Source organism: Austrofundulus limnaeus, unplaced genomic scaffold (genome assembly GCF_001266775.1).
Source record: "Austrofundulus limnaeus strain Quisiro unplaced genomic scaffold, Austrofundulus_limnaeus-1.0 Scaffold42, whole genome shotgun sequence".
Classification (NCBI taxonomy): Eukaryota; Metazoa; Chordata; class Actinopteri; order Cyprinodontiformes; family Rivulidae; genus Austrofundulus; species Austrofundulus limnaeus.
The window spans coordinates 1567892-1593260 of record NW_013952444.1 but is presented as its reverse complement, the minus strand read 5'-3'; the positions used below and the strand labels follow the sequence as shown (position 1 = coordinate 1593260).

Below are 25369 nucleotides of genomic sequence, written 5' to 3'. Positions count from 1 at the left end.
CACCCACCCAAAAGCTTTTCTCTCTCTTCTTCTCGGACCCTTGCAGAAGCACGAGTATTTTTAGACCTGCAGGAAACTCGCCTTTTCCGCTGCTCTGTGTTTTAGGATTGGCCACAGAGGAGGCTGAGTCGTGGGGCTCATGTGGGTCACTGATGGGTCTTTGTAAAACTCTGACGTGTGACACGTTTGCATGTGCACATAATTAAACAAAATTTGCAAAAGAAAAGAAATAAGATACCAATAGTTTGTCATTGAAGGTGATGCAACAGAAATGGAAAATCGAATGAAATTTAGCACAATTTGAAACTTTTTTTCAAGTTGCCTTTTCAAGTAGTTGAAAGAATGATTTTTAAGGAGACCTTTCAGATCTTTTGAAATGGCAGTTTGTGGAAAGGTTATGAACAATCAGCATCATACTGTATCTGTTGTAGAAAGCTTGTTGAACACTTGGAATTATAGTTAGATTTAAACAGCAGCTATTCATTGTGATCTTAGCCCAGCTAAAGCTAACTATTAGCTCATCAGTTTGTTCATAACGAGCTCTTTTTCTCCAAGTTCAGGCCTTTAAAGCGTCATCTACAACAGGTAAAATACTGCCCACTTCAGTAGATCTGAACTATTCCTAGAAAAAACTCAATAATAAAGCTTTTAAGAAGGTTAAAAATAACAAAATAAAAGGCAAACATTTTGCAAAATGAGCTGAAATCGTACGACTGTTCGTTTTTTTAATTGATGCGCGCATTGTTGATTTTATTTTAGTTTCTCTTTTTGAGTTTGTGATACAAAACTCTTGTCATTTGCAGCTCCACGGGATTTTCTGCTTCTGAATCAGGCTCTACCACCTGTTCGACTAAATGAGTGTCTTCGTTTCAAAAAAGGAACGCTGCCTTTCAGTGAAAACCTAATTTGCCAAAAAAATATGCTAGGATTGTCTAAAACTTAAACACGAGACGAGGTGCCGAAGGAGCTTTTGCCGCAGGACTTAAAAATAAACTTATTCCACCTTCAATGAGATGTGCGCTTCGGCACGTTCACCTTGTGTGCCTGGGGGGCGGGGGGGCAGGGGTGGGGGGTGTCCCATTGACACTTTGGTCAGGGGTGACAGAGAGAGGGGCAGGAGGCCTTCAGAGAGAGAAGTATGAGAGGAAAAAGGGACATTCCTTTGAGGTGACACATCCTGTAGGTGGGACCTTTTGTGTCACCGGAGTGACGGAAAGGCGAGTTAAACATTCTCATTACCCACCTCTCCTTCTTTTCAGCTCACTGCGGGTAGGTATGTTGTCTCTGTGTGTGTGTGTGTGTGTGTGTGTGTGTGTGTGTGTGTGTGTGTGTGTGTGTGTGTGTGTGTGTGTGTGTGTGTGTGTGTGTGTGTGGGAGACATACAAAGTTGGAAAAATGAAGACAGTGGGAGTGAGGCTGAAATTAGGGCTGTGTTGCAGCTTGTTTGAACTCACTCACATGGACAACTTTGATTTGAAGAGGTGGTTGATTTCAGCAGCGACAACATCTGGTTTAATGCTGGTTCTGACCTGGATGACTAAATAAATGTAAGAACACCTGGAAGAACTTCGCCCCCATTTAATGTCTGAAAATTGCAACTCCAGTTTTAAATTTCTTGAATATCTGGATGAATGTTGTCCTTTCACCAGCGTGTCCTCCTCCTCACAATGAGGAAGTGACGCTGGGAGAAATGCACACGCATGAAGTTATTTTTGTCCGGTCAATAGGAGGATATTTAACCCGCCCTGCAAATGTCCTCATCATGCGAGGAGAGGCGTCTGTCCAACATGTTTGCTTATCTTTCTAACTATTGTTTTCATGTGATCGTTTACATTCTGAAATTCGCAGAACACAAACTGGAATATGAAGAATGTAAATATTCTTACCTTGTATATAATCACCTGATGAAGGTCAAACAGCTTGAAACTAATTGTTTAGTCTCCCCTGGAATACCTGACTTTTATTTATCCGGCTGCAGAGGCTGAAGGATGGACAATGTTTGCTCTTACTGAGCAACAATGATGACCACAAGTGTTGCTGTTGGGTTGACAAACTAACATATTTTAGTCAGGATTGTTAAAATAGCTCAGAACGTCTCTAGCTCAAGCTTAAAAGTAAAAAAGAAAAAAAAAAAACTGGAGCAAAATAAATGCGTTATTTTGTGAAACTGCATGGTGAAAACTGAATGACCGCTGAAATTGAGTTGTTAAAGCTAAAAAAAGCTAAATACTAGCAAAAACCTGGAAGGCTCAAAATAATAGCTAAAAGCAAAAAGAAGCTAACTGCTAGTTACAAACTAAAACACAGTTAAATGCTAGTTAAAAATAGCAAAACTGTGGCTGAAAGCTGAAGTAGCAATAACAGTAGCTAAAAGTGGCTAAAACTAGCTGAAAGCTAAAGCAACAAAACAGTAGCTTAAAATAAAAATAGCAAATCCAGCTATAAGCATCAAAAGGCAAGCTAAAGGTCGCTAATAACTAAAAATAGATAAAAGCGGGAAAAATCCTAGCTGAAAGCTAAAGCTACAAATAGTAGCAAAATGCTAGCTCAAAGCTGAAAGTAGCAAATTGAGCTAAAAGTGTCAAAAAGCAAGCTAAAGGTAATAGAAGGCTAGCTAAAAACTAAAAGTTAAAAGCCGAAAGTAGCAGAATAGTAGGTAAAAGCTACAAATAGCAATAGAAAAGCTTGAAGTGTCAGAATTTCCAGCAGGTCAAAGTAGCTGAAGCTAAAAGTTGCAAAAATTGTAGCTGCTTGTGATAAAAAGCCAGCAAAACGATTCAAGGCTAAATAAACAAAAGGCAAACTAAAATCTAAAAACAGCAGAAGGGTAGCTAAAAGCCTCACAGGTGTCAGCGTTCACACAATCGGCTCAAAAAGAATCCTGACAAAAACCCAACTTTTTTTTTTCTTTTATCTCGCAGCTGATGAAACGGGAGAGTTCAAAGGAGCTCCTGAAGGTGGTGTCCTCTTTGTTCCGAGCCGGAGGTCCTTCCTCCTTCACCCAGCTGATGTCCAGTGTGTCCAACCTGTTCTGCGGATACCCAGAGGGAGGGGGGTCCAGGGTCCTGTCCTTCAACTGGTACGAGGACAACAACTATAAGGTGTTTCTGGGGGTCAATGGCAGCAAGAGTCACAACTACGTCTATGACGACACCGTCAGTAAGTAAAGCAGTCCTGAGCTGCGCCAACAGGCTAAACAAGCTACAGCAATTCAATTACATTATATTACAGGCTAGTTATGATGCTAACCATATTTGCTCTTGTTCATGAGCACTTTTACAAAGACCTTCCCATACGTTTAGACTTAAAGCTTTCTACATATAAAAGCAAAAGATTTATTTATAGCTAAAAGGTTTTTTTTGCACATTTATATGGTTTCATTATGAGTTTATTCAAATATATTTACTCTAATTCCTTCTACATCCTGCTTTATTGTGCATTTTTGTTTTTTTTTTCTCAACCCTCAGCTCCCTTTTGCAATTCCCTGATGCAGGCCCTGGAGTCCAACCCCGTCACAAAGATTGTGTGGAATTCAGTCAAACCCCTGCTGATGGGAAAGATCCTGTACACGCCCGACTCCCCGGCCGCCCGCAAGATATTAAAGAGTGTAAATACCCCCCACCTCCAGACTTCACCTCTCACTTTCTCCATTATTATTATTATTATTTACTTTTTTACAATGCATTTCCAATCCCTGCGTATGTGTGCTCAAACCTCCACCCCTCTTTGAAATGAGCGGACTCCCGGCGTAGAGGAGAGCACAGAGATGGAGGTTAAAGGTTTAACAGGGCGAGGGGAGAGAAGGAGGAACAGATTGAACAATAAATAAAATGTGTGGGTGCTGCAGCTGAAGGACAAATAGATCTGTCAGATGAAATGTGTTTTTGCACGTAACACATTTAACTCTTGAGATGAGCTGCTGTAGTGAAACTTAAAACCTAAAGCTCTTCTGTGACTCTTGTTGTCCGTGTGATTTAAACTGAATTAGTTTCAGACACGGTCAAGTTTCTTCTTTATTCTTGCCCACCAACATGAAAGGTGGGCATTTATGTAATTGCCTGTCTGTGTGTGAACCATTAAACAACCCACTATTGCTCTTGAATGGCCACTTTAGCATTGTATGTGACCCGTTATTAGTACAGGACACACCACTAGCTTTGTTTTTTTTGTGTACTAATTAAAAAACCTTGTCATCTTTCACATGGGTGTGTTTTCTTTTCCAGGCCAACACTACATTTGAGGAGGTGGAGAGGCTCCAGAACATGGCCAAGGCCTGGGAGGAGGTGGGACCTCAGCTCTGGGCTTTCTTCCACCGCAGCGTTCAGATGAACATGATCAGGGTACGAAACTGCACACGACACACACAATTTCCCTCACTACCTCACATTATTTCACTACAATAGCACTAAATGCTAGGGGGGAGAGTTGTAAAATAACAAAGTTATACTTGGTAGAAAATTAGGTTTTCTGTATTTTACTTGAGTAATTATTTTTCGGCCAACATTTTACTCTTTATATTTTCACACAAATATTTGGACTTTCTACTCCTTACAGTTTAAATAAAATGGAAGTAATGAAGTAATGAAGTAAAAAGTTGTTACTCCTATTTTATTCAGCTTGTTAGGTTTTACAAAAATTAAAAACCCTTTCAGATATATGGCACATCTCAGTAAGAGGGAATTTAACTGTGGTTGGATCAGAAATATAAATACACACCATTCTGACTGTTGGTTTGTATGATCCATCACAGCTATGTGACACAAATCACATCACACTCCAGCAGTACATACCAGACATATGTAAATAAAAAAATAGAATCGAATAAGTCCTTATATTCTTAGAGGAGACTTTAACTTTTACCAAAGTAATTCTATGGTAAGATTCTTGTACTTTTACTCTTTAAGTGTCACTTTGAGGTACTTTATACAACACTGGCCAGGATGTAGCAAACAAAAGAAAAAGATAAAAAAATTAACTTTTCATGCCATAGTAGTGGAAACACATTTTATGTAGAGTTAGCTGTGTAAAAAACAACAACTTAACTTACCCTTTTTAATTCAGTAGCATAAAAATATAATTTGATTTTAACACTGTGCTATTTTTAATTTATTTACTGATTCGTCCATCCCTTTATTTCTTTGTCGTCGACTTTTAGGCTGTGTCCAAATTCAGGGACTGGGTCCTTTGAAGGGTCTGGCCTACCCGGTCTAGGTGGGCCAGGTCCTTGGTCGACCGAGAAGACCGGAAAAAAATGTCCGTCTTTTGCTTTGTTTGCTTAAAGGCAATATTTGAGCTACTGGACCCGCTGTAGGGGCACATTTACCAGCTTGTTTGATTTCTGACAAGAATAATATTAAAAACATTTCTATACTAATGACAAAAGCGTTAACGACACAAAGGTTTGAAAGTTTTAATTTTTATACCGCCAGATGTTTATTTAACACTTTCTCTTGCTTCGTCCTCCATTACGAGCAGGTAAAACAAATCTCCACTTGGCCCGCAATGCATTATGGGATATGGTGGGTGAGAGGGATCCATCGGACCCGTCCCTCAAATCGAAGAAAAAACAAAAAAATGAATTTGTCGTAGTCTCTGAATTTGGACAGCCTCCGGCATGGCGCTGTGACAAATCCGGCCTTCGGAGGACCAAGCCTCTGAATTTGGACACAGCCTTTAATTGTTGTCATGCGCATTGAGGTGCTGTAACACCCACAGCACCCCCAGTTCCCACAGCTTTGTTTTATTTAACAAACTTGAAAAAAAAAGTGTCAAGTTCAGTAAAGCTGTTTTAAATTTTTGGTCATACTTGTTCTTTAAAAAAAAAAAAAAAAAAAAATTCTCTTTTTTTTTTAAAAAAAAATTTTTTTTACCAAGTTAAAAACAAAAAAAACTATTTATAAATCAATTATTTCTGCTCAGAAATCTGAGGTACTTATCCATAAAAACTGCTAATATTAAGGGACGTGTTTGCAGGACACGCTGCGGAACCCAACAGTGATGCATTTCATGGACAACAGTTTGGCTGACACGGACCTCACCACCAACCATATCCTTAACTTTCTGCACAACGGACCAGATGACCAGAGGGAGGCGGGAATGCCCAACTTTGACTGGAGGAACATTTTTAACGTCACGGACCAGACTGTCCGCATGCTCAACCAATACGGGGAGGTAAGGAAGCCGTCACCTGTGACCCCCCCCCCCCCCCCTGCAGTGCTTAAACAAACGTTGTCCTTCATGCAGACAGATGTGTCAGTCAGCCGGGCCTGCGCCCTGCAGATTGCAGCTCGGCCTTTTGAGACAGATGAGACCACTCAGTGCAGCTTTATAGCTTCTCCCTCGTCCGTCAGGTTGAAAGGTGGCGAGAACAAGTGCGCTGTCGCCTCCCTCCCTCGCCTCCTTTGTGGAGCCGGTGATGAAGTGGAGAGTAGGCGGGAATGAGTCACGGCTCCTCGTGAGCTCAGAGCTGGTTCGGTGGACGACTCGGCGCTGAAAACAAAGCCGAGCGCCTCGTTGTAAAAGGGGACAAATCGCTCACACTTCCCTTTCCCCTCTAAAAGGAGGCCGAGGATTGTGAGATTTGGAAAGCACCCCATCGATGCTGGAGTCTCAGTTTGTCTTTTGTTGCCAAGTTCAGCACCAGGATCCTTCAGATTCTTGCAAACAAACCCGATTAGTTGAGTCAATTAGATGTAGCTGTCAGCCAGTGTTGGAGCTGCAGTTAGTGAAGGCCTAGCCCAACACAAACATCCAGGAGGCTCTCTCTCCTCAGCCCATCTCTGAGTGAGCATCATTGTTTCCTGAATGTATGTTCCCCTAAAGATGAATGAGTGCTCTCTGCGAGTGCATTCAGTGTTTCGTACAGTAATGTGAAAAGAAGCATTAGACATGGTGACTGCAGGAGAGTGAAGCTCTGGATAAATGTGCGTGTGTGTGTGTGTGTGTGTGTGTGTGTGTGTGTGTGTGTGTGTGTGTGTGTGTGTATATGTATGTGTGTGTGTATGTATACNTGTGTGTGTGTGTGTGTGTGTGTGTGTGTGTGTGTGTGTGTGTGTGTGTGTGTGTGTGTGCATGAAAGGATCTTCTGCATGTTTTGTAGGCAGCATTGTGTGACGGTTACATCTACTGTATGTGTTTTGTTCCATTTTTGTGTGAATGCTTATCAAGCATTCTGCACGTTTTTCAGCGTTTAACTCGTTCAACAATTTTTGAGCTGTTTTGACAATTCATGTGTCAAATCGTTCAGCTCATTAGCTACGTTTACATGGACATAAGTAATCAGATTAAACAGCCATTCAGAATAAAAATGTGTCATTTAAACACCCCATTCGGATTTCTCTGACCCGATTCAGCTCGATCCAAATGAATTTGTAATTGGAACGAGAGAGGTGGTTTATGCCGATTGATAATCCGAACAGTGTGCATGTAAACACTTAATCTGATCATCTTATTCTGATTGTGGAAAACTGACCTGACTGCGCACGTCTGCTGACTTTCATCCAGCGGTTTCCAGCAGACAGAACTTTTCCTCCCGTTTTCTCATTTAATAAAGAAGGAAGACACACAGCCTGCGCCGCTTTGCAGAAAAAAAAGAAAGTCTGCATGTCACTCGTAGCTGAACCAGAGAGCGCAGTAATGTGTCCACCATTATTACAACCTGTCGCAGGTCCATTCTGAGCTCAGAAGCTGTTTGTTCATGTTCATCATGAAAGTAAAACTTTTTTTCTGTGTTTTTTTTTAGGGAAAGTTAGCAACTGTGCATATCAGTGCTTCTATTCTGAATAAAAGCCTGGTGCATGTAAACACTCATCATAATCAGATTGGGCCCATCTAAACGATACATTCGGATTATTTAATCCAAATACATTTCACTCCGATCAAAGAATTTTGAGCATGTAAACATAGTGATGCCACAGGTGCTTCTGGTATTTCAGCACTTTATACTTTTTCTGCCATTTTGTTTCTTATTGATGAGTGAAGCATCTTTAAAGACTTCAAAATGTTCATAAAACTTTTACTGGATTTTTCACCTTTTGCTCTGCATTTTTTTCAATTTCTTTTGCTAATTTCAGCCTTCTTCAACTTCTTTTTTTCTGCTAATTTTAGCTTCTTTTGTTCTCCTTTCAGCTGTTTTGCTGTTTGAAACATCTTTAGGCGTCTATCAGCTTATTTCTGCTAATTGTACCTTTTTATGCTTCTTTTCGATTATTTCTGCTCATTTCAGCTGTTTTCTGCCATTTTAGCTGCTTTGTAGCTATTTTCAGCTTTTTTCCCATCCAAATCAGGGATGTCCAAACATTATCTTGAGAGGACCAAAATGAAAATCTGTCTGAGGGCTGTGGGCTAAATTTAACAATATAATACATACTTTTTAAGTAAAGTCCTTTTATTTTTAATGATTAAGCTAGCAGCCAGTGTGGTGGCTCATACTTTTTATTTATTCATTTATTTTTTAGCTTGTGCACTTGGTAAAAGCTTGATGTACACTCAGGCAGCAAAGGCTCATGGGACATTTTGTAAATTGGCAATTTATGGTCTTATAATGTGTGAAAATCTACACCTGTGCTTAAATCTAATCGAAATGTTTTGTTTTGTAGTTATTCATATTTCATGTTTAATCTTTATATAATTCAAAGCTAAAGTCAGTCCCATGAGTGGAAACTATCAGCACTATAGTCCCTCACAGTCTGAGCCAGTAGATGAAATCACTGCAGGTGAAAATACTGTGTTTCTATAGGACGACAGGAGATTACAACTTAGTCATCAAGACAACTAGTGGGTTAAATCAAATGGCTTGGTGGGCCAATTTTGGCCCATGTACCCCACTTTGGGTACCTCTGATCTAAATTCACTTTTTTGTGATAATTTCAGCTTCTTATGCTTCATTCAGCAAACTTCTGCATTTTGGTGCTAATTTCAGCCTTTCAGCTACCTTTGAGCCATTTGCTGCTAATTTTAGCTGCTTTTACTGTTTTACAACAAAGTGAAACTTTTTGTACTCCTTTTCTCTCTTTTTCTGCCAACGTGAGCTTCTTTACTCTCTGTTCCCCCTCTGTCTGGTAATTACAACTCCTTTCTGCTGCTGTCTACTTTTGTTTTCCTTCTTTCAGCAAAAGTCAGCTGTTCAAATTGAACTCACACCAACAGTTTTGCTACGAAACAGTTTCCGCTTCTTCAGCAGCTCTAGGAAAAAAATCTTTCAGCGTTAAGCGTTCACCCTGCATTTTCGCACACAGCAAAAACAGGAGTGTTAAACTTTTGGGTGTTGATTTAACAGCCCCTAGTGTTATTTTAACACTTTCTGAGTACACTCACACCCAGTGTTGGTGTTAATTCACAGTGTTGATTTCCTCAGTGTTGTCTCAACACTGGACAGTGTTAAATAAGCTCCGCCCACAGTTAAGTCTTATACAACACTCAACAGTGTAGCTATACAACACCGTGCAGTGTTGAAAGAAGTTTTCTGAAAAGCCCCGCCCTCTTCCACCTCATGCCAGACAGACCAGTATTTACCCAGCATTCCTTGCTGAGAAATCTTGCAGAAATGATGTTTTTGCATGTTTATGACTATTAAAAACATTCATGAGAGTAAAAATTAGTTTTTCTGGTTAGTTTTCTTGTTCAGTTTGATCAAGTTGTTCAACTTTAAGTTTACGTTATTGGCCAAAATCGACACCATGAGTGAGAGGTATGTCCTGGTGTGTTAAGAGTGACTCTTTAACACACATTAAGTGTTAATGCAACACTCCAAAGAGTTTGATGGTGTGTTGACACCTTGTGGTGTCTGTTAACCTTTCAAACACCACAATTTCCTTTGTTAATAATCACACACTGTTGATACTTTTAAACTGTATTTTAACACTGTTGAAATGTTAATATGACACCCAGTATTGTTGAATATTAAACACAGGTTGGTGTTAAATTGACAAAAAAAATGAGTGTTAAATTTGAACACGTTCATAAATGTTATTTTAACACCAGCGAGTGTGGACACATTTAGACACTTTGTTGGTGTTAAAATTAACACTGGCATTTTTTGCTGTGCAGGAAATTCTAATTCTCTAGTTTTAACAGGGTTTTGTGTTTTCCTCTGCCACCCGAACAAAGTGGCGCACGCTAACTCTGGAGAGAAACACTTGTGCGGAAAACGCACAATGCTGTCAGGACAGCTCATTTATTTTGTATTCTTTCTTTGGTGCCAGCTCAGTTTCCTGAGCTTGTCGCGCAGAGTTAGAGTTATATGTTGTGGTGAGAAAGACCCAAATTTAGCCGAAGCTCCGGGCGCAGGTGGGAAAATAAAAATGTAAAGTTTCATAAAGAAATTAAAAATAAAGATATGGCACACGAATAAAACTCTGCATTGATTGTTTTACTAATGCTGTTAAAAGTGTTTTCAGCAAAAAAGCTGAAGCTTTTAAGACAAAACAAACAATACAAGAACCCATTTATATGTGAAAAATATTAGGTTTTTACCAGTTTTGGTTTTATTTGCTGCGATAAAAAAAAGGACCTTCAGTTTTATTTCAGAGTGAAAAAGGCAGAAAAATGAATACCCACTTCTTACTTAATGCCTCTATTTTCACAGGCTGACAAAAAAATAAAAATAAAAAGCATTTCTTCTTTATTTCCTGATAAATCACTAGGAAAGTCAAAATGTAGGAGCATATTTGAGCTGAAAGGAGACTTCTACAGTAGAAGAGCTCATCAGGAACACACACAAAAACTGCAACACTCTTCAGTTGGTAAAGAAAAAAAAATATTCTCAGGCAAAAAACAGGCTCAGACTCTGTGAGGCAACACGTAGCTTTGTAGTGAAGATACGGTGAGCTCTTTGGAGAAATGAAGCTAAGATGATCTTTTAGCAGACTGTAGGCAGGAACAACAAGGAGGTGGGGAAGGGGAGCATATAGCACAGCATTTGTTAAACATGGTGTATAGCTGCCACTGAATCTGGGTCACCTGTGTGTTTATTGATGAGGTGACTGCTGAGAAAAAGTAAGAGGATACATTATGCTCTGCATGCCAAACGCTGCAGAAACACATTGGATGGTAATTAGCCATGATTTCCAGACCGTCATTGATTTAAGAGAGCTGCATCCAAGTGAAATAATAAAAAAAAATTGTAAGGTTGTGAAATGACTTTATCTTAATTAGATGATTTTTTTAAACTGCCTCGACTGAAAGCCGTAATGATTAGATGAAAGTCTACTGATTGCTTCAATCTAGAGTAATTACTGTAGATTACAAGGGCAAAAATGTCATTACGGCATTCATTGCTTTGCAAAGCTAAAGGGAATAAAACAAAGAAAGGAATAAAAAAAACATAGAAAGGATAAATGTTTGCCCTCCCAACACAACAGCCTGTTTGGAAGCAAAGCTGTCAAACCCTCAGCTCTGTGTCCTCCACGTGTCTGTTTGCAGTGCGTTAGTCTGGATAAGTTTGTGGCCTACACGGATGAGGCCCAGATGATCCATCAGGCCTTGCACTTGCTAGAGGAGAACAAGTTTTGGGCCGGCGTGGTCTTCATGGACATGTACCCCTGGACCTCAACTGTCCCCCGGCACACCAAGTACAAGATCCGGATGGACATCGATGCGGTGGAGCGGACCAACAAAATCAAAGACAGGTCAGTAAAGAGCTGCATTAAAGATTTGAAAAAGACATGAGGCAGCAGCCCAGGTTGTGTCAGGAGGGGCAACAGCTGCCAAATCCTCCCTGGGAGTTCGCAGAAAGGATCAGCCGACAAATAAACCAACATTGTTATTGTTGCTCCTCGATCCTCCCATCAGCACCACTTCCATGCATTTCTTTATATCTCATTCCTGAGCTGACGTTTTACCAATAGCTCCTGGTGTGTGCAGCCACTTTCTGCTGTTTACAGCAGACCAGCAGGCTGTAATGGACCCAGTGGGAGTCCTGCCTCTCTACAACTGAATAATCAGATTGTAAACGAGCTCTGACTCAGTCTTATCCGCTTAAATAAAGGCAACGTACAAAACATGTGGCTTAAGAGCCTTTGGATTGATGATCGTTTTTATTTGTCTCAAATACTTGGGTGAAGTTTAAGGTTAGGATTGTTTTAAACAGCAATAAACAGAAAAAAACACAGTCTTAGGCTAGGTTAACCCCTAACCCTAACCCTGGAAGATCCAATCACTTTTATCCTCTGCTTTCTTGGTTCTGATTCAGGTACTGGGATCCTGGTCCCAGAGCGGATCCCGTGGAGGACCAGCGATACATCTGGGGCGGCTTTGCTTACCTGCAGGACATGATTGAACACGGGATCCTAAAACTCCACACAAGCAACGATCGACCACTCGGGGTCTACGTCCAGCAGATGCCGTATCCGTGTTACGTGGACGACCTGTGAGTTTACCGGTGGTTCGGCTCGGGCACAAACGAGTTTCCTCAGCTATCGTGAACGGATTCCTTTTAATTGGAGTTTATTTACAGTAGATAAGACACCACTGAATGCTAAGTAGTCTTTAGTGACCCAGCTGAACAAATGAAGCAGCAGGAAACAAGATAGCGGGAAAACTTTTCGTTTTTACTGCCGCTGAAAACAAGACATTCTTTTTAGGTTGACTTTTTTCAGCTTTGAGTTCTTAGGCAAAGATGACCCTCATTTTATTCTTTCTTTTAAATACCTTTTTGAGGCGTGTAGCTGTTTGCTGCAATTTTAGACCGATGCAGATCTAAGCCTAACCCCAAATTGTGCGTAAATGACTGATTCCTTAAAGGGACAACATCATGTTAAGTCAACTTTTTTGAGTTTTATATCATGTTATAATGTTATACCTCATAAAAAACATGCCCAAAGCCTTGCTCTGACTCATTCATGCATGTTTGAGAAATTCTGCAGCGTTTTTAGGAAGCCATGCTGAGGAGCAAAACRACAGGTGGCGACCAGAAACGCCTTTTGGGACCAGAAACGCCCCTGGGACGAGTCTTTAAGCTGAACTTCCTCATGGCGGAGCACATTCCCCTCCCCCACTCCCCACACACCCCACCCATGACTCCTGCAGGCTCTCGGGTGAAAGTGAAAGTGAAACTTAAACGTCTCAACATTACTTCTCACTCAGTGAAGCTCTTTTCAGATTAAAAATACCTTTGAGGAAATGTATTTTCAGATGCCAAGTAAACTGCGTCATAGCACCCACGAGCGCGACACCCCCCGCACCGAAATGGGCGAGACAGAAGCAGAAGGTGGTTTTTAAAGAGACAGAGGCCAATTTCAAGGCGTTTAGAAGAGGAAGTGATGAGAAGATAAGTTTATTTTCTATTTAAACATAAAACAGCATTTTAATAACAGTTAAAGGTGACATAGATACTTTATTATGGTATAGTATTTAAATGAATGTCTGAGAAACACATAATATTGCCCCTTTAACATTCAGTCAAAACAGAAAAAAAAAACGTGCAAAAAAGACAATATCAGAGGAGGTCCTCTTCTACTGTCAAACCAAAAAAGACACGATGCATATATTATGTTGTTGAACACAAAAAATGACACGTCGTAGTGTTTAATCAGACTAAATGGGAAGTGAAATCTGCAGTAAAAGGTGCATAATTATTGGCACTGAAGCAACCTACGGTGTTTTGGTGCCCGGAGAGGTTTAACTTCATCACGACTGAACAGAAAAATGACATCAGTGTAAGACTCGGGCATAAAAGAAGTAATTAAGATTAGAAAAACACATATTTGAGCTACTTCATGTCTGACCCCTGGTGAGTAAAGGCCATCAGAAACAGGAGTATGTGCCGTTATAAGCGTTTGTGCCACAGTTCCTTTCTATTCCCGTGTGTTTTTAACGTGGGCTGTCTGTGTGTGGATGTGGCTCAAGGTGTAATTGGCTCCTCAGCTGGTCCGATCCCACCTCAGGACAGTTTATTTTGATTTCTGTGAATATCTCCTCGTTTTCCCACGTCTTTCCCTGCAGCTTTATGATCACCCTGAACCGCTGCTTCCCCATGTTCATGGTGCTGGCCTGGATCTACTCCGTGTCCATGACCGTGAAGAGCATCGTGCTGGAGAAGGAGCTGCGCCTCAAAGAGACCCTCAAAGCCATGGGGGTCGACAGCGGGGTCATTTGGTACACCTGGTTCATCGACAGCTTCATCATGATGACTGCGAGCACGGCCCTGCTGACAGCCATCATAATGGTGAGGGAAAAAAAAAAAGGAAAACACGAAGAAATAAAAAGCCAGATTTCAAGGTTGGAAAGAAGGTGAAAAGCTGTGTTGTAGGGAGTAATAGCTCCCTCTTGTGGAAGACATTTGAAACCTGGCATTCACTTCCTCTCGTGTATAAACAATTCAACAACAATAAAAGTCACTTCAGCATTAGTCACATCCTCATGTTCTGTTATCCAGGGCGGGAAAGTCCTGAATTACAGCGACCCGCTCCTCGTCTTCTTCTTCCTGCTGACTTTCACCGTGGCCACCATCATGCAGTGCTTCCTGATGAGTGTGTTCTTCAACAAGGCCAACCTGGCAGCCGCCTGCAGTGGAATCATCTACTTCACCCTCTATCTGCCACACATTCTTTGTTTCGCCTGGCAGGACCGCATCACCACCAACATCAAACTGGCAGCAGTACGTTCAGTCATTTCCTATCGCCGGCCTTTTGCAGATAATCCTATGATTGACGTGTGTCTGTTTGCAAAATATTTCAAAACACTGACTTATTTCTTTACTAAATCCTCTGTAACTTTGCTCTAGTTTATTTTAGCAGCTTAAATCTTTGCACAGGTGATGTTCACGTGTGAATTTATTGTTTCCAAGAGTTTTTAGCCTTATTTATTATAATTTTAAAAAGGTTTAATGCAAACAATCTTCAGGCAAAAGGAAAATTATCACATGCAATTTTTTTTCTCTGTTGATTTGATACACTTCTGATGAAATATCCCAAGCGTTAGCTTTATTTTGATTCCAAGATTATTTAAGTAGAGTTTGTAAATGCTGACTCACTCATGACACATTTCCAGTTTGTGGTTATTTCTGGCCTCTTTATAGCCTGACCTACGCTACCAGGGACTTTGAATTGGCATAATACACTGTTCAAACGATTCAGTTGACTGTCTTCTTTCGATTGACACCACTTTTGACCAGCTGGGTTCATCTATAGACTCTCCAGAGTCCAAAATGTGTGGCAAGCCCCTCATGTCCCACCCATACATGGTACACGATTGATTAGAATCAGCCAATCAGCTCTGAGCTTCATTCTGACATCACAGCTGTGTAGTCAATCATGTTACCTTTTACTTGTGTACTTTATTTTATAGTACTTTATTTTATTTAGGTTAGGGATAGGCCCACAGGATAAAGCTTTGAGGAAAACCATTGGGGCTGAAGAGGTTAAGATGGCTGCTGCAACTAATTAGCGTTAGCCATCATGAAAATGGCTGTTTGTCAGTCTGTTTTATAGATAAAGTGTGGTGTGGTAGTAGCTGACAGTCTTTCCCAACATCTATTCCAAGCTCTAACAAAAAGCAGATCTTAAATAAAATGTACGTATACAGTAAATGTTGAATTATAGTGACCAACATAAACAAACTGAACATCTTTCTGCCTTTGTTATTCCTAGAGCTTACTGTCTCCGGTGGCCTTTGGCTTCGGGACCGAGTACCTGTCGCGGTACGAGGAGCAGGGTTTGGGTCTGCAGTGGAACAACATCCAGACCAGCCCGTTAGAAAAAGACACTTACTCCTTCCTCACCTCCATCCTCATGATGGTGTTCGACGCTGTCCTCTACGCGATCCTGGCCTGGTACCTGGACAACGTGTTCCCAGGTTTCTGCCGCCGACGTTTCCAATTGTGATCGATTTTGTGTTAAAGAAACTGAACATTAAAAGCAAATCTTAACTCCACAGGACAGTACGGCATCGGCCGGCCGGTCTACTTCCTGCTCCAGCCCTCATATTGGCAGAGACCAACCTCTTCACTAAGAGAAACGTCTGATCAAGGTTAGTCAACAGACTTGAGGAGCACCTTTATGACTTCAAATTTGTCCTTTCAGACAGAGGAGCCCTTGAGTTTGGGTTTAATATGTACTACGGGCTAAATATACAGAGCAGCTCGTATTTTTAAAGGTCAAAACAAGCCATGAAACAGGTTTAGTCCAGAGAAAATGCAATCTTCTTTGTTTCCCCGTGGACTCTTGGAGCTCAAACTGAACTGGTAGTTGAAGAAAAGACAAATAAGTAGAGTCAGCAAAACCTGATCCTCTTTCAAATATTGAGCTTTCAGCCTTAATGCGTCATCTTGGACTAATAAAATGTTTAAATAATAAAAAAGATCAACTCCTCTAACATTCCTAATTAGACATTTGATTTTTTTTAAAATTTGTATCTTTTTTTGTCTCTCCTAGATTCCAAGAAACCAGAACCAGGGAACCAGGAGTTGGATGTTGAGAGCAGAACTACGCCAGAGACGTACGCCTGTAACGGTTCGGCCAGCAAGAAAACCTGCAAACACCAAAGTAAGAGGGATCAACTGGAGCGGGAAAAGGAGCTGCTGAAGCTGCAAGAGGAGAGTCCAAACCAGGAAGTGGAGGGTCAGGATCCTGGAACAGAAAGTAAGGAGAAGAGCTCTAAATGCATGAAAGGATAACTCTAGTGACATCTAGTGGTAAAACAGGGAATTACATCACAGCTGTATCATCAGGAAAGAGTTAAACTCATATTAGTGACTGGGAATAATAATAAATGAATACATAATTCATTATTTGAGATGGCTTAGTCAGACAGGAGCAGTCAGTTTGAAATCTTGACTTATTTGAAGCAGGAGTGAGAGTGTTCTGGTTCTGTTTAGTTCAGTTTAAAAAAGAAAAACAGAATCAGAAGCAACAATATTTTCATTGAAATGTCAAGTGCTCAAGCTTATACTTTTATTTCAAGCTATATACGTATACAAAAATCAGTATTTATATGTATAATCAGATACTAGCTTGATAATTTCAGATGGAATTTAGAAGCACTTGTATATTTTAAATGAGTAATTAAGAGCCCTTTGTGCTTGTGAAACAACATACCTGAGAGGAAAGAGGAACTAATAGAGGAATGTGCATTTATTTACTTATTTGTGTCTAATTATTTTCTATTTAAACCAAGGTAAGCTTTATTAAAAAACAGATTCTTTTTTTGCAACAACATCAGAATTGGTACAGTAACCATACTGTTCCTGCACAACTATTTATAAAGATAATTTATGCACTGTTTGCTTGTTCTTTCTGCTGCAGCTTTCTTAGCATCGGGCGTGTCTTTAGAGCTCTATTTTCACATTTTGAGCACTTCACCTTTCCAAATATGTGTGTGTGTGTGTGGATCATGGAAACACTGCGCAGACTTCTAAAATAAAGTGGCACCAATGCTTTTTGAAACAGCGTCAGCCAGAGAAAAACCCTTCAAGTCTGTGCTGCTGCAGTTTTATCAGTCATTACAGGCGGTGAAATATATATGAAGCTGGAGCTGCTGTCGAGGTCAAACTGAAAATGTTGGTTTTGTTAAAAAAGAAATGTAGGTGGAAAATATTCAGCTTATAAAGATAAAACAAAAAGTCCAAGTTTAGCAAATACTTTTTTTATCAGAAACTTTTCTTGGTGAAACTACACTGCAAAAACTGTCCACCAAACCAAGTTTTAAAATCTTATATCCAGCCAAAAAGTCTTTTTGATCTTGTTTTGAGACTGATTTACTAAACAAGAACTGATTGTGTAAGAATAATAATCTTGTTTTCAGAATGTGTAAGATTGTCTATTTAGCCTGAAATTTTGACTCAAATTAAGTCAAAATTTCTGCCAATGGAGTAAGAAAATTTTACTTGGTAAGATTCTTGAAATACTTGATTTGACAATTTTTTTTCTTATTTCAAGAATCTTACCAAGTAAAATTTTCTTACTCCGTTATTCTTACACAATCAGTTCTTGTTTAGTAAATCAGTCTCAAAACAAGATCAAAAAGACTTTTTGGCTGGATATAAGATTTTAAAACTTGGTTAGGTGGATATATTTTGCAGTGTATAATTTAAATAGAATTCTAAATAATCATTTTTAATAAATATAAATAATTTGTGTTATAGAATAAAAATCCACATGTTCCTCTTTTTTACTGCAGGCCAGTTGTTCTTTGAGCCCGACCCTGTGGACCTGGTTCTGGGGGTTCAGATTCAGAATCTGGTGAAAGTGTTTGACAGAAGTGCTCGTCCAGCGGTGAACTGCCTCAGCATCAACTTCTACGAGAATCAGATCACGTCCTTTTTAGGGCACAACGGAGCGGGGAAAACGACAACTCTGTAAGCACCGTAAAAAAATTAATATTCAGTATTTTATATCTGCACAGCTTTTATCCAACAGGTTTATCAGGATCTCCCTTAAAAACAACCTTATATTTTAAACCTCTTTTTAAAATAAAAATACATTTTTGTCCAGATCTATCTTGACAGGTCTGTACCCCCCCACATCTGGCACCGCCTTCATCAATGGGAAAAACATTAAAACAGACATTGACGTCATCCGCACGTCCATGGGGATGTGTCCGCAGCACAACATTCTCTTCAACCAGTGAGTTCAAATCCATTAAGTTAGACAAAAACAACAAAAACAAACAAATTTCGCACAAGGACCAGAACTAACACTTTGTTTTTTTGTTTTTTCTGCTGCCATTGTTTTCCAGCCTCACGGTGGAAGAGCACATCCTGTTCTACTCGCTGCTGAAGGGTCGGACTCAAGAGGAGGCGGAGCTAGAGGTGGAGAGCATGCTGCTGGACCTGGGCCTGCCTCACAAGAGAGACGAGGAGGCTCAGAACCTCTCAGGTCAACCAACTCGTCCTTGCGTGTGCGGAGACGGGTCACTTGCCCCGGTTTTATTCCAACACGTGTGTTCCTGCGCCTCACAGGTGGCATGCAGAGGAAACTCTCTGTGGCCATGGCGTTTGTGGGCGGGGCGAAGGTCGTCATTCTGGATGAACCGACCTCGGGCGTGGATCCGTATTCTAGAAGATCCATTTGGGACCTCCTGCTGAAATACAGAACTGGTAAAAGATGCTTCCGCAGCAAAGTCGTGGTTCAGGTTTTACCGTATCAAATCGTTCTTATAAAACGTGACGTTTGAGTCCAGAATTAGCAAAATAAAGCAGAGATCTGATCAAATCAAAATTAATCAACTACAGAAAACTGTTGTTGTATAAAACTTTGTGAACGAGCAGAGTTTTTATTCTAACACGGGTGGTTTTTAATAAAAAGCGTCATCCTTGTCCAGGGCGCACGGTGATTCTGTCCACGCACCACATGGACGAGGCCGACCTGCTGAGCGACCGCATCGCCATCATCTCCAAAGGACAGCTGTACTGCTGCGGCTCCCCGCTCTTCCTCAAGAACTGCTTCGGCGTCGGTTTCTATCTGACGCTCGTTCGCCGCATGAAGGACCTCAGGAAGAGAGAGGTGAACGGAGAGATGGGACCAAAAAATAAAATAAATGTAAAATAAAATGAAACAAAACCAAGCTGTGAGGTTTATTTGCCGGAGAAGTTTTTATTTTCCTGCAGTTTGTGTCAAAAAAGCAAAAAAGCGTCTTGTGTTTCCCGTCCAGAACGAATGCGACTGCGCCTCAGACTGCTCGTGTTCCTGCTCCATCTGCACCAAATACAAAGATCAGTCTCAGAACCAGCTGCAGCAGCTGGACAGGGTTCTGGATGGTAGGTGGACGTCTGCTGAGCTCACTTCCTATCTTTGTGCTGAAAGTCGAAAAGCAACTCCTTCTGCAGCTCTCAGGTTGTCTCTGGTCGTCTCACTGAAAACTAAATTATTATTTAGATCAAAACTTTCATTTAGTGTGTATTTTTGCTTACTTTTGGTTTGCGTTTATCGGTAATGCTTTCTTTAACGGTACCCTTATTACTATGTAATTACAAATTAATAAAAATAATTAAAATGTAATTACTACCTTATTACCATGTAATGACATGGTAATTAGGGTGCAATTTTACTATGTAATGAATTGTCTGCAGTAATGTAGCACTTGCCTGGTAATGTATTACAACACCTAAATAAGTAGTAGGTAATTTGGACAATTTTAAAGTTATACTTTATTGCAATTAACCACTAACTCCAAGATTTAGTTGCATTATTTTGGTTGTAAACAGTGTTGAGTTACTATTGAATAGTAATTTGATTGTAGTTACCCATTAAAGGTAGTTTTACTCAGTAGTTTTTATTTTGTATCCTAATTACACGTAATTACATGGTAATAAGGTAGTAATTACAATTTAGTTACATTTTTATTACCTTGCAATTACATGGTAATAAGGGTAATAAAGGTACCGTAAAAGAAAGCGTTACCCGTTTATCTAGTAAAAGGATTAAAGTTTAATTGTATAGAAAAAGAATAAAGATGAAATCTTAACCAAATTGTTATTTAATTGTTACGTTTTAGCTAAGAATGAATAAAAATAAAGGATGGCAGCTGTGCCTTAAAAACAATGAAATGTGGATGGATTACATCTTGAAATGTACATATGTGACCCATCATATTAAAATGAGGATTAAGTCAAATTTGGTCAAAAGGACCTAAATACATTTTCAGATTCCTGCTTTAAAAATCTACATTTTGAGCTGGATCCTTCTGGTATCATGAGCTCATCTGACTCAGCTGACTTAATTAGTCTTCTTGGTTACAATAATACATTACAGTTTGGTCTGAATCCTAATAATATGTAAATTAATTTAGTAATTTTTGATGTTAATATAAAGAGGAAACCTCAAACAGTATTTGTAGATTAAGATTACCCACTTGGAAAGAAACAAAAACCTTTCTAGCTCACAGAGAAAAATTCCAACTTTTAAGACATTTTTCCTCAAAATCTGTTTTTTTTCTTTGTTGTTACTGCTCAAAAAAATCCTTCAAAAAATTTTTTTGGGATTATATTTCAGACAGTTCATTCAAATGACATGCTGATAAGGCATGAATTCATTATATTTTGACAAAATGCAATTTTTGCACACGTTTAAATCAAAATCCTGCCTATAATTTCTCTACCTTCTACTTTTGGACTTAATCCTCGTTCCGATGTGATGAGTCACATATTATAGAAAAAAATGGGAAAGTGAAAAGTTTTTTTATACTTTCCAGTTTGCGTTGAAAAAGCTAAATGATTTAAAAAAGAAAATTAAATTTAATCGACATAAAATTTCTAAATAATTTGTTCACTGCTATTCTGTCCTGTCCTGTCCTGACCTGTCCTGTCCTGTCCTGTCCTGTCCTGTCCTGTCCTGTCCTGTCCTGTCCTGTCCTGTCCTGTCCTGTCCTGTCCTGTCCTGTCCTGTCCTGTCCTGACACACCTGTCAGGATAAATTAGTTAATCTGCACCTGTTTGAATCCCCATTACTGCAATCTTTTATCTGAGTTGCAAAAGCTGTTTTTTTCCTCCCCAAAATTTAAAATGTAATAGTTGATGTTGACCCACGTTTCCTTTCCTCCTCTGCCTGAGGACACAGTTGTTAAGATTCAGGACCACAAAGATTTTTCCAGCTCAGATTTACTCCTGAATCTCAGCACCTGAATCATTTCAAGTGTTTTTTTTCTCTCTCATTTTCTTCCTTTTATTATTATGGAAAACCTTTGCTTCCAAAGCTGTAACGTCTTCTTTCTCCAGGGGACGTGGACAGCATCACCACACTCATCCACCATCACGTCCCTGAAGCGAAGCTGATCGAGACCATCGGACAGGAGCTGACCTACCTGCTGCCCAACAAAGGCTTCAAGCATCGAGCCTATGCCAGCCTGTTTCGGGAGCTGGAGGAGACGCTCTCAGACATGGGGCTGAGCAGCTTCGGCATCTCTGATACGTCACTGGAGGAGGTAGGTTCACCGCTGGTCGGGGCTGAGGGGCGTTTTTTTAAATTAAACTTACTACATCTGTTTTTTGAGTGCTCCGTACATGTAAAATTTCAAAGTTTAAGGAAGATTTTTATTCTTTTTTTTCCAACAGATATTCCTAAAGGTCACAGCAGAAGGAGAAGCAGCAAATAATGCCACCACTGCTGGTAAATGCCACCACTGATATTCAGCTTGGCCTTTTCCTGGACATAAGCTCGCTCCTTCTAATGTTACGCTAATCCTCACACTGATCATTGTGCAGCCCATAATCGACACATAAAGCTAGCTTGTAGCCTGTGCACGTGCTGTGGTTCTAACCCTGTAGTGTGTGTTGTGTTTTCTCCTCCCTTCAGAGCAGTGGATGTTACAGGGAAGACAGAATGGCAGCAGAGTTGGTGTAGGAGGAGACGAAGGTCAGAAAGGAAAGAGTCACTGAACAGAACTCAGACAATATTTTCTTTCACTCTTTTTGAATCGAGCAGATCTGCTTTATTCAGAGGAAATCTCATTAATTGAAGTTGTTTTTCCTTTTTATGTGAGGTTTAACAGACAGATATGAGCGAGTCAGCTAAAGGCAGCTATAAGTTTCTGTCTGGACACTCTGTTTCCCCCCCACACACTCACCGTATGTACTTATTGTTCACAGAACAAAACGGCGTGAACCACACACCTGACAGCAGTGCAGGAAAAGCCTCCAGGCAGGTGAAAGGTGTCGCTCTGACCCTGAAGCAGTTCCACGCTCTGCTGGTGAAGAGATTCCACCACTCCATGAGGAGCCAGAAGGACTTCCTGGCACAGGTACCAGCTTTAAAACCAATAACAAGCGGTGTAGTACCACAAGACACATAGGTTCAAAACATAAACTCAGCACAAAAAAGCAAGTAAATTTGTGCTTGGTTGGTTATTTCTTTGTTATAACAATGCTTTTTGACAATAAATCTTATATTGTTGGAAAGTCTTAAATGGTGCCACATTTGTAAGGAACATGCGTTTGTGGGATGAGCCGTAGAGTTGGATGTATGTCAGTTGCGTACATGAAAACATTGCCGAATCTTTTCTGCCAAACTGCTTATTTTGCTGTTATTGACTCTTGTTTTGAGCTTCTGGTACCTCCAGGTGCTGCTATAAGATTTATTACCAAGAGTCATTGTTAGAACAGAGAAATAATCTACCAAACACACTTAATTTTTGTGCTAAGTATAGTTCTAATCCTGAAGTTTCTGAGGTGTTGCAAACCAGACTTTTGTTCATTTTTGCCTAAAACTTTTAAATATTTTTTCCCATTTTAAGTTGTGACTGTGTGGTTTCAGATTGTCCTTCCTGCCAGTTTTGTCTTCATATCTCTGATCTTCACCCTGATTGTTCCTCCGTTTGGAGAATACCCCAGCCTGACTCTGACCCCGTGGATGTACGGGCAGCAGTTCACCTTCTTCAGGTCGGACCATCAAACAAATACTACAGTCATTCTGGTTCTATGGTTTTTAATACTTTTCAGCTTGTTCAACCTGGATCTAATTTTCTTTTTTTTTAAAAATCATTTTTAGCAACGAGCATCCAGCTGACCCCAGAATGAAACACTTCATAGATCGGTTGTTAACCTGGCCCGGCCTGGGCACACGATGCATGGAGGGAGAACCGTTAGGGTGAGCGTTGAAACCATAGCTGTCCTTCTTTTCTGGTTTCCACAAAACATTGATAATTCTGCACTATGCACGAGAAAGTGGCGCAATCGAAACATGTCAACTGAGAAAGGGTTGTTTTTTTGATTTTCTTTTTGCTCCAGGATGCCCTGCAACGCCAGCATCTCAGAGTGGGAGCAGCCCGACGTCTCCTCTGTGGTCCTGAACATCCTACAGAGTCCTGAGTGGAACCAGCGGAACCCGTCACCTTCCTGCCAGTGCAGCACCGATAAGAAGCTCACCATGATGCCCATCTGTCCCATCGGCGCTGGGGGCCTGCCCCCCCGGCAGCGAGTGGAGGCCACGGGAGACATCATGCTGGATCTGACTGACCGGAACATCTCGGACTTTCTGGTCAAAACTTATCCCAGCCTCATCAGAACCAGGCAGGTTGGAACATTGTTTACATTGATGTTCAAATCCGGTGGACAGGAAGGAAAAAACACAAATTAGTGTGAATCAAATCCATTTAAAGTTTCTTACATGGTTGAAATTTTGTTCCTACGTTTTCTTATTCACCTGTTATGCTTTTGATTTCACAGTTTGAAGAGTAAATACTGGGTGAACGAACAAAGGTAACAGTTTAGTTTCTCCTGTTTTCTGTAACTGTATGTGTGAAAGGATCACACTGAGAGTAAAACTCCCCTGTTATCAGGTACGGTGGTCTCTCGGTTGGTGGACAACTTCCTGTCCTGGACCTGAACCTTCAAGACGTCCAGAGTGTTTTCTATCAACTGGGACGAATGCTCAACATAACAGGGGTAATTCTGCTTTTGGATTATTTGGTGCAGATTTTAGAGCGTTTTTATTAATGCTATTTGTTCACAGGGTCACTTCAGCAGACTTACACTGAGGGAGTTTGGTACATTTTTGCGATACATGGAGAGTGAGTTTAATGTAAAGGTGAGTTTTTTGGGCAGATCTCGCATGGATGTCAGGTTTAGCTACAGATTAAAAGAATTCATTGAACCTTTCTGTTGTCAGGTATGGTATAATAACAAAGGCTGGCACTCCATGGTAGCCTTCATGAATGTGGCAAATAATGCAATCCTGCGAGCCCACCTTCCTCCGTCTGCCAGACCTGTTGAGTTTGGGATCACCGCCATCAACCACCCACTGAATCTGACAAAGGAGCAGCTTTCAGAAGTCACCGTGTGAGTAATGGTGTACCCTTCTCTATGGTTTGTGCTTTTGGGTTTGACGTAGAAATTCAGAAAACAGTTCAACCAGGACAGGATTTATTTTTTTTGCTTCTTTGTGAGATACAAGAAGGCATGATGTCTGGAATTTTATTTAGTCTATAATATTAATTAATGAGAGCCTAAAAAATCAAATTATTGCCTAAGTAGCTGTGACAGCAGTTCTTAGTTTGTCACATTTGCTCATGTCTGAAATATAGAGCTGAGTGATAATGATCATTTTACAGCTGTATAACCTTTAGGAAATAATGTGCTATGCAGTATTACAGCTGCTTTGCTGTCACATAATGGCTTTGCCTCTTATGTCAAACAGATCAAAATACGGTCAAGTTTTTTTTAAGGTTTAAGTTTTAACATAATCTGACTCTTACCGTGGTCATTTCCACGCTGCTGCATGCTTTCAGTCAGTCTTTGTGCCGATAAAGTTTGTAGACTTGCTTCTCATCTGCAGCAAGGAACTTGGTTGTATTGGATGAATAAGTAAGTAAGCAAGTAAGTCATTAAGTAAGTAAGTCAGTAAGTCATTAAGTAAGTCAGTAAGTAAGTAAGTCAGGAAGTCAGTAAGTAAGTAAGTAAGTAAGTAAGTAAGTAAGTAAGTAAGTAAGTAAGTAAGTAAGT

The 25369-nt window shown here is 40.3% G+C and overlaps 1 protein-coding gene across 1 annotated transcript in view; it reads left to right on the top strand.

Moving 5' to 3' along the window:
- Positions 1-25369, top strand: part of abca4b (ATP-binding cassette, sub-family A (ABC1), member 4b) — a gene marked incomplete in the record, with an annotated part of 46405 nt that overhangs the window by 9753 nt on the left and 11283 nt on the right. The window contains 28 exon segments of the mRNA XM_014007493.1: positions 2922-3159; positions 3468-3607; positions 4224-4340; positions 5974-6171; positions 11422-11627; positions 12191-12367; positions 13942-14164; positions 14375-14596; positions 15588-15792; positions 15874-15966; positions 16371-16577; positions 18115-18292; positions 18429-18560; positions 18673-18812; positions 18896-19033; positions 19258-19439; positions 19588-19693; positions 21650-21855; positions 21986-22040; positions 22227-22286; positions 22520-22671; positions 23184-23308; positions 23418-23516; positions 23657-23938; positions 24095-24127; positions 24208-24313; positions 24381-24455; positions 24537-24706. Coding sequence (XP_013862947.1) covers positions 2922-3159; positions 3468-3607; positions 4224-4340; positions 5974-6171; positions 11422-11627; positions 12191-12367; positions 13942-14164; positions 14375-14596; positions 15588-15792; positions 15874-15966; positions 16371-16577; positions 18115-18292; positions 18429-18560; positions 18673-18812; positions 18896-19033; positions 19258-19439; positions 19588-19693; positions 21650-21855; positions 21986-22040; positions 22227-22286; positions 22520-22671; positions 23184-23308; positions 23418-23516; positions 23657-23938; positions 24095-24127; positions 24208-24313; positions 24381-24455; positions 24537-24706 — 4265 coding nt within the window.